Here is an 8,004-nt window from a genome sequence, read left to right as displayed (position 1 = left end):
AAATCGCTGAAATTGTTCGATATTGATGTTGTTAATCTATTTTAGAGGTTTATAACCCTTGTGAAATTCAGTAAAATAAGTTGTTGTTTTTGTGTATGATAAAAGCATTTTCAAAGATAAATAAATAAATAAATATATATATAGTAATAAAAAGTCGGCACTATTTTTATTTTTCAATATTAGTTTTACCTCTGAAACTGGTTTGATTTGGCATGATTTTATCAATCACATTTTATACAAATTATGGTTTAAGTGTACATTTCAGCTAAACACCTAATACATGTGAGTATTAAGTTAATTCCCACTTTTTTACGAGTATGAAATTTTGTTGTACCATCAAACCAAACTTCTGGTGTTGGGACGTAAAAAGCTTTCATGCTTTCTTGTTGATATACTGGTGGAAGAATCGTGATCTTTTTTTTTTTTGAACTTAAGAATCGTGATCTTCAAAGAAAACTTTCATGTACAAAGGCTTCAACATCGTTAATGGCATCTTGGGGTATCAAGAAATAATAGGATTGATATAGACTATTAAGAAATAAAGTAAGGCGGTCCATGGCAACGCATGTGATTAGACGAACTACTAGCATGCAACGTGGATAAGTAGGAACCGTTGCTTTGGAAAGCATAAGAGAGACATCAATTACAAATGAAATCGCCTAAACACTACAAAATGCATCAGTATATTGTGACATTTGAGATGGTCTTGACAAAGATATACAACTTAATCCCGACATACATGTCTATTGAAGAAACGCAACTCATTTAATTCGGGATCTCTTTCATGTATAGTTGTAGACAACTTGTACACTCTATATTAATTCAAAAAGAAGAATAAATATATTAGAGAATTCTAGATTTTTGGATATAAACATTTTTCAGACTGGGATCACAATAAGTTTTTTTTAACAGATAAAGTTATTTTTTCAAATATAAATTTATCTTGGATATTTTGAGCTAACATAAAAATTAAAATAAACATTTTATAAAAGTTATTTTCTTTAGAATAAATTTTACTAAATAACTATCCTATACCTAGTTTTATAATAACTGCGGTTAGAAGACTAAACATAAATGTAAAAATAGAAACACATTTATAAAAGAGAAACATCTTCAAAAAGCATCAAATCAAAACAAGTATTTGTCCCCACTATAGCAAACAAAAAAAAAGAAATTACCGTTTATTAAAATTACTAAAAAAACATAACTACAGAGTTTATGATTTATAGTTTGGGATTTAATTTTAGGATTTAAAACAATAATATTTAGTAAAAATAATTAGTCTTTTTGCTCCTTTACATAATTCAGTAATGATATAATAGTTGATTTCACATACATAATGACCTATATTTTATAATTAAAAACTGAAAAAATGGTTTTAAAATCCAATGATAGAAAGCTAAAAAAACTAAAATTATTTACAAAACTGAAACCCCAAGTTTTATCTTTAAACGGGCCTAAAAACTCCTAATCCGAATTGATATTCATGGTAATGTTAACAAGCTTTTTCGGGCATCTATGTTGAAAAACAGTTAAAATGGGCCAGGATTTGTTTAAATGGGCCAATAACAGTAAAAAAGAACTCAAAAATGGGCTTATCCGGGTCGGGTCGGGTTATAAGAAATGAAATAACAGAAACCCTCACAGGCGACTAAAACCCCCAATCTCACTTCTTCCTGTGTAGACTCAAAATGGCTTCCGTCGCTCTTCGTAACCCTACCTCGAAGCGGATTCTTCCCTTCTCCTCTCAGATCTACTCGCGCTGCGGTGGCTCCATTTCTTCTCCTCCTCCCTCGATCTCGCATTCAATCGGAGGAGATGATCTGTCTCCTCCGTCAAGTTTCGGAGCTTCTCTGTGGAGATCGATGGCTACTTTTACTCGAAAGTGAGTTTCTTTCTCATTGATTTTGAATTATTGGTTTAATGATTGTGTTCTTTTGTTGCAGTAAACCTCATGTGAATGTGGGAACGATTGGGCATGTGGATCACGGGAAGACTACGTTGACTGCTGCAATCACAAAGGTGATTCCTTTTTCTTTACATTGATGATAGAGAGTTTCTAATAGATTGATTCTACTAGTTGTTTAGGTTCTTGCGGAAGAGGGCAAAGCGAAAGCTATTGCCTTTGATGAAATTGATAAAGCTCCTGAAGAGAAGAAGAGAGGGATTACTATTGCTACGGTTTGTGTTTTTATCTTCTTATTCTTGTCTTCAAGAGAATGTTTTTTTTTTGCTTTAGTCTTTTTACTTGATGGTACTTGTTTATGTAGGCTCATGTGGAGTATGAGACTGCTAAGCGTCACTATGCTCATGTGGATTGTCCTGGTCACGCTGATTATGTTAAAGTAAGATGCCAAACATTCTCTGTACTTCATATAGGTGTTACCCTCTAGAAAATACTGTCCTCTTGGTATATATCATTCTAACGTCAAGCATGTTATACATTTCTGAAGCTCTTTAACTCCAATTAAGTGATCATGAAGTATGATTGGTGGAAGTATTATTATCTCGGAGTGCATCATCATATATAGTATATGTGAACTGTTTGTTGGAGTAACATGCATCAGTATATGGGATTTTCTTTGAAATACTTTGATGAACACTTGTGCCTCAGTGTTTAAGTTGCTAACTTTCAGAATATGATTACTGGAGCTGCGCAAATGGATGGTGGGATTCTTGTGGTTTCAGGTCCTGATGGACCCATGCCTCAGACAAAGGAACACATTCTACTTGCACGTCAGGTTTGCATCATTACAGTCTGAACTCTTGAAGCTACTCAATTAGATATTAATTTTGTGATGTTCCAACAGGTTGGTGTTCCATCACTTGTGTGCTTCCTGAACAAAGTCGATGTGGTGGATGATCCGGAGTTGCTGGAGCTTGTAGAGATGGAACTGCGTGGTTTGTAAATCTTTTATGTTACAGAATTTAGTTTTCTGATCGTATGAAGTTAAGTTCAAGCATCTGACTGACATCAACTCTTGTCTTGAACCAGAACTTCTCAGCTTCTACAAGTTTCCAGGGGATGATATTCCCATCATCAGGGGATCTGCTCTGTCTGCACTGCAGGGCACTAACGATGAAATAGGAAGGCAAGCTATATTGAAGCTAATGGACGCTGTTGATGAATACATACCAGACCCTGTTCGTGTGCTGGACAAGCCTTTCTTGATGCCAATTGAAGATGTTTTCTCGATTCAGGTATACTAATCTGCATCCTTGCGTTTTCTCCATCCACTCCCTTGTTTCGGAAAATAAGTTCTGATAGTTTTCTTCTTCTTAAAGGGACGTGGAACTGTTGCAACGGGTCGGATTGAACAAGGAGTCATCAAAGTGGGTGAAGAAGTCGAGATATTGGGTTTAAAAGACGTGAGTGTGTATGAATACTGCGTTTATTCAACCAAAGTAGTGATTACAGTTACGCATTTTCTTGATTTGATTTGCAGGGACCTCCAATGAAATCCACTGTAACTGGGGTCGAGATGTTCAAGAAGATTTTGGATAATGGACAGGTAAAGGCACCATCGAGAGATTACAAAGACAGGTTCTAGGCATGTTTGATTAAACTTTGGCTTTCATTATGTTAGGCTGGTGATAATGTAGGACTTCTTCTTCGTGGGCTAAAGAGAGAAGACATCCAGCGTGGAATGGTAAGCTTATGCATCCTTATTTTGACTAGTGGATGATTGAATGTGAGCATACTAATGCTTTTGCTTATTAGGTAATTGCTAAGCCTGGCTCATGCAAGACATACAAGAAGTTTGAAGCAGAGATTTATGTGCTCACAAAGGACGAAGGTGGACGTCACACTGCTTTTCTCTCCAACTACAGGCCTCAGTTTTACTTGAGGACTGCAGATATCACGGGAAGAGTAGAGTTACCAGAAGAAGTGAAGATGGTTATGCCTGGTGACAATGTCACTGCAGTTTTCGAGCTTATCATGCCTGTCCCACTCGAAATAGGTCAAGAATCCTTCAGACACTCTCCCTTTATGTGCTTCCAACAGTTTCAGTTTCAGTTTCTGACTTGCTGTCACTATTTGTCAAAACAGGTCAAAGATTTGCTCTGAGGGAAGGAGGTAGAACAGTTGGAGCTGGTGTTGTGTCAAAAGTGATGACTTAGGGAGTTCTCAAAAGGCACATTCTTACGTTCTCTCTAGGAACCCATCAGTGATGTGTTTTGTTTCCTTTTGGTTTCACTGCTTTGAAATAACACAGAAACATATCTTAAGTTTCCATCGAGAAGATTAGTATTTTCTGCAATTGTTTAGTATTTTAATATGTTTTGAGTCTTAATTATACCACTTGAACCGCACGGCCGTGCGGGTATCTGTTTTTTTACTTTACTATTTAAATGTTTATTGGTTAGTATTTTAAACATTTAGCATATTTTAAAAAGTTTGTAAACACAAAAATTAAATAGTTTACATGGTGTAAAAAAATATTGATCCATGCGTATGATGCATTGATATGTTCAAATAATACTTCTTTTAACACGAAATCGTTTTTCAAGTGTAATAATATTTATAATATTTTGATTAGATATGATGAGATTTAGATACAACAGAAAAGAATATTCGGTTTTAAACATTAATATATCATTAATAACTGATTTTTGAAAAGGCGAGGATAAATAAATTATAATATAAATTTTTGTGGTGTCCGTTAATTATATTCATCTTTTTACTAAAGTAATTATGTATAGTTAACGAAATGTTAGGAAAAAATAAAAGTGAAGATATTATGTTAGTTTCGTTGCCAAACAATTTTTATCAGTTATAATTATTTTAGGAAATGATGTAAAGTTGGAAAAGACAAAAATTAATTAAAGTTAAGATTATTTATTACTTTAGTGGCATTGTTTTGTAAATAAGTTGTAAGGTTTGGGAGTATTTTTTATTTTAATTTATATTTCTATTTTAGTAAGATAGATTTTTTTTTTCTAATTTCCTCCATACACGTGAATATATATATACATAAACTGATAAAAGTATACATTATCTCTCCTTTTATTATAGTTACTAGGGCCGGAGCCCCGCGCAAGCGCGGGTTGTTGACGTTACCGTAAGTTGTCTAGGATTTGCCGCAGTTTGTGAACCTGTCACTAAAATTGTGCAGTAGCTGTGGGAAAAATTGTATATTATGCTTTTCATATGGGTGATTATACGTTTGATGTTTCTCTGAATTAGTTTTAGTATTTTCATTAGGGGTTTTATATGTGCTATAGTTCGTTTATTGATTTGGTGGTGTTTTTGGGTGTGAGTAAGGTTATTTTAAAAGTCCATTGTAGAGTTAGTAATTAAAACTACAGCAATTACAAAAGGCCGTTTAGCATTGTGCAACTTTACTGATTTATAAAGTTGGGGACATTGGTAAATAAGCAAAGACACGTAAACTCTTTCTTTATTATTTAAAGTTGTAGTAATTCTTATACCAGTAAAAAATAGTTTGCAGCAAATCAAAGAGAACTAAAGCTCAAAGTTGAAAAAACACGGAAGTAGAAAATTAAAATGAAACGAAATCTAAGTGGAGTTGACGGTTAGATGACCTTGCGACAATCAATCAAGGAGGCGTTTGCGGGTGTTCTCGTCACCAGCAGAACCTATCAGGCTTGCTTCAGCAACTCCCAGTGGAATCTTTGGCACATCACCCAGGTTGCTGGCAGATTCTGTTGCTTGTCCAGATTCCATATCCATGACTGGAGGTGGGTCGCTGCTGCTACTCTAAGAAACAGTAGAACATGTGTGTTAATTTATATTAGCAGTTTTAAAAACTGTGAATACATCGATTATCCCACCTCTGCCTCGGTGCCAAATAAATATTAGCAGTTTTAAAAACTGTGAGTACATACATATATATATATATATATATTAGGTTGTTACTTTAAAAATGGATCGGGAATAACAGTTCATACCTGATGTCCGGTCACGTTGGAAGAAACACACCTGTTGCAACGGAAGAAAGTGCCAGATTTTGTAAGCTTCCTGCTGCAACTGGTGCAAGAAATAAACGCCCAGCCATTTTGTTGGAGGACACCAACAATCTGAACCTTGCAAATAAAATCAGCTTCTTGAGGATGACAACATCACTAACATTAGTTGATACTATTTTGGAACCACATAAGAGTACTAAAGTATGTTTAAAGACGGAGTGTTACCTGCTGCCCATTGGAGTTGGAGTTGAAGATGAAAGTGTGAAGATCTCCTATTGACATTAGTTCCTTCTTTTTAATACCTTCTATGGAATCAACGCGAGTTCCATGACACAAGTACAACAACGGAACTGGAATGGGAGAATATTTTAGTTTAAAAAAAAACAATGAGCTAAGCATTTTAAAATATTAGTACGTAAGTTCATGACTTATGGGTCAATTAGGAGACAGACCTCATTTCGTAAGTTGTTCAGGTCAGAGCCTTGAACAATACGGATTTGTCCAAACACATCTGAAAATGAAAGCATTTTTTAATAATGAAAACATAGTATATGTAGATTGTGGTTGAAATTTAACATGCAAAACTCTATTGAAAACTATACCGGAGGCTATAAGTTAGTGTTTGCAAGAGCTTGGAGATGGTCGAACTTTCAAAGGATGAATTTCTGGAGATTGATAACAGTTGAAATCATGGCAAATTCATCAATAGTTGTTGGGGGAATGATACAGATGACGAAAGGATGATCCGTGATCTTGTACATATTAGTGCATCAGCCGATTTAAAAGAGATCAACTTTCACGATCGACCCCTCTCGTAGCGATGGATGGACGGTAGTGATTCACACCACCAGCTGGGATGAAACCGTGGATCACAGAGTAGCTTGAATATTGATTAAACAAATATAGTATATAGTAGTCCAGAGAAAGTAAAGATGTTGATACATTTTCATCAAGGAAGAGGAGATGTTGATAATCAAGGAAGAGGAGGGTGATTCCCATACATTCACCGCTTTTATTGATGTTCCACGAATCCAGAAAAGGAGGAGGCGGTTGTACGACCTAGCTCTCGTCAAAGGTGGAGGGGAGGGCGGCTCATCGACAGCAGCAGCACCAGAGTAAGACATTTGGAATGAGGGTTCTAGGTTTTCGGGGGAGGATAAACTTAGAGAGCTTGTGTGTGAAGCTTGATTCCAGTCTCAAGCCTCTCGTATTTCTACGGTTTGATGTCTTCTTTGGTTTTGATACGCATCAAGCGTTGATAGTAAAGTAAGGGAAACAGAGAGTTCGTAGGAGTTACGGATTTTAATGTGAACTCAAAATTCATTGCATATGGTAAGAGAGTAAAGTTCAAGGGAGTGGCCAAAAGAGAAGGAAATGAAGAGAAACGGGAGGTAGAAAGGTGAGAGGAAAATTGACTTTCCAAACAACGGCGGAGACAGTGTTGGTCAACCGTCGAAGATGAATACTACTTCAAACCACAATCGACCTAATCCTAAACGCAGAGTTTGGTTTACTTACCAGAAAACTTAAGGTGATGAAGGGCTTCACTATGGATTTTGGGCTGAATTGAATTTCTTAACAGGAACAGTAGTAAAACATATATTACGGGCCACAACAAAATTAATTTAGTCTAAACCAATGTACGAAGACTGAATATTTCTGGTCTAAGTGGGAACCACCAAAACCATTAGATTTTAGGTTGGGCTGCCAAAAGGTTTTAATGGGCTGCGAAGACTAACTTAATTTTTGGAATAATTTTTGTATTCCAAGCCCAGTCCGCGATGACCTGTCATTTTAATTGGCCAGGAATATTTCATCTGACATGGCACCCCTTAGAAGCTCCAAAAATAGCTCTTTTTATATAGTAGGATACTTAAGTAAAGAAAAAATAGGTGGCATAGCTTTGTAACTTTGTAAGTATAGTCACCTATTCTTTTTTACTTAAATAAATAAATAGAGGAATATTTTCAAAAAAAATCAAACTCATTACTTTAAATTATTTCCAAAACCATAAACACAGAATTGTATCGTGGGCCCAGTATATACCTAAACGTAAAAGCTTTTCCTTTTGTG

The 8,004-nt window shown here is 35.5% G+C and overlaps 2 protein-coding genes across 7 annotated transcripts; one reads left to right on the top strand and one right to left on the bottom strand.

The window, feature by feature from the left end:
* Positions 1-1,633: 1,633 nt before the first annotated feature.
* LOC106389989 (elongation factor Tu, mitochondrial) lies at positions 1,634-4,379 on the top strand. Its single transcript, XM_013830352.3, has 12 exons — positions 1,634-1,885; positions 1,947-2,022; positions 2,089-2,181; positions 2,271-2,345; positions 2,637-2,741; positions 2,811-2,901; positions 2,996-3,201; positions 3,286-3,369; positions 3,447-3,512; positions 3,588-3,650; positions 3,722-3,962; positions 4,052-4,379. The coding sequence occupies exons 1-12, from the start codon at positions 1,692-1,694 to the stop codon at positions 4,120-4,122; spliced, it is 1,365 nt and encodes a 454-aa protein (XP_013685806.2). The 5' UTR covers positions 1,634-1,691; the 3' UTR covers positions 4,123-4,379.
* Positions 4,380-5,384: 1,005 nt separating this feature from the next.
* On the bottom strand, positions 5,385-7,708 carry LOC106346602. Of its 6 annotated transcripts, none has more exons than XR_007316063.1 (6): positions 6,874-7,669; positions 6,534-6,782; positions 6,384-6,442; positions 6,157-6,281; positions 5,914-6,048; positions 5,385-5,722 (listed from the first exon to the last, which is right to left on the bottom strand). XR_007316063.1 is itself a non-coding variant. In XM_048739240.1 (5 exons), exons 3-5 carry the CDS (start codon positions 6,211-6,213, stop codon positions 5,558-5,560), a joined length of 357 nt encoding a protein of 118 aa, XP_048595197.1. In that variant the 5' UTR covers positions 6,214-6,281; positions 6,384-6,442; positions 6,534-7,684; the 3' UTR covers positions 5,385-5,557. The 6 variants fall into 6 exon arrangements, 1 of the variants encoding a protein (XP_048595197.1); XR_001270512.3 differs by having other exon boundaries at positions 5,914-6,042; positions 6,933-7,662; XR_001270511.3 differs by having other exon boundaries at positions 5,914-6,068; positions 6,534-7,708.
* Between the last annotated feature and the right edge of the window lie 296 nt (positions 7,709-8,004).

This window comes from Brassica napus, chromosome A9, assembly GCF_020379485.1.
Source record: "Brassica napus cultivar Da-Ae chromosome A9, Da-Ae, whole genome shotgun sequence".
In the NCBI taxonomy this organism is placed as follows: Eukaryota; Viridiplantae; Streptophyta; class Magnoliopsida; order Brassicales; family Brassicaceae; genus Brassica; species Brassica napus.
The sequence above is the reverse complement of the archived record's forward strand: the minus strand, read 5'-3'. Positions and strand labels throughout refer to the sequence as shown.

Coding starts and splice junctions, on each gene's coding strand:
- LOC106389989 (XM_013830352.3), top strand. CDS start 1,692: ATGGCTTCCGTCGCTCTTCGTAACCCTACCTCGAAGCGGATTCTTCCC. Junction 2,346..2,636: donor GTCACGCTGATTATGTTAAA/GTAAGATGCCAA, acceptor GCTAACTTTCAG/AATATGATTACTGGAGCTGC. Junction 3,963..4,051: donor GCCTGTCCCACTCGAAATAG/GTCAAGAATCCT, acceptor TTGTCAAAACAG/GTCAAAGATTTGCTCTGAGG.
- LOC106346602 (XM_048739240.1), bottom strand. CDS start 6,213: ATGTCAATAGGAGATCTTCACACTTTCATCTTCAACTCCAACTCCAAT. Junction 6,049..6,156: donor CCAACTCCAATGGGCAGCAG/GTAACACTCCGT, acceptor TTTATTTGCAAG/GTTCAGATTGTTGGTGTCCT. Junction 5,723..5,913: donor CCAACGTGACCGGACATCAG/GTATGAACTGTT, acceptor ACTGTTTCTTAG/AGTAGCAGCAGCGACCCACC.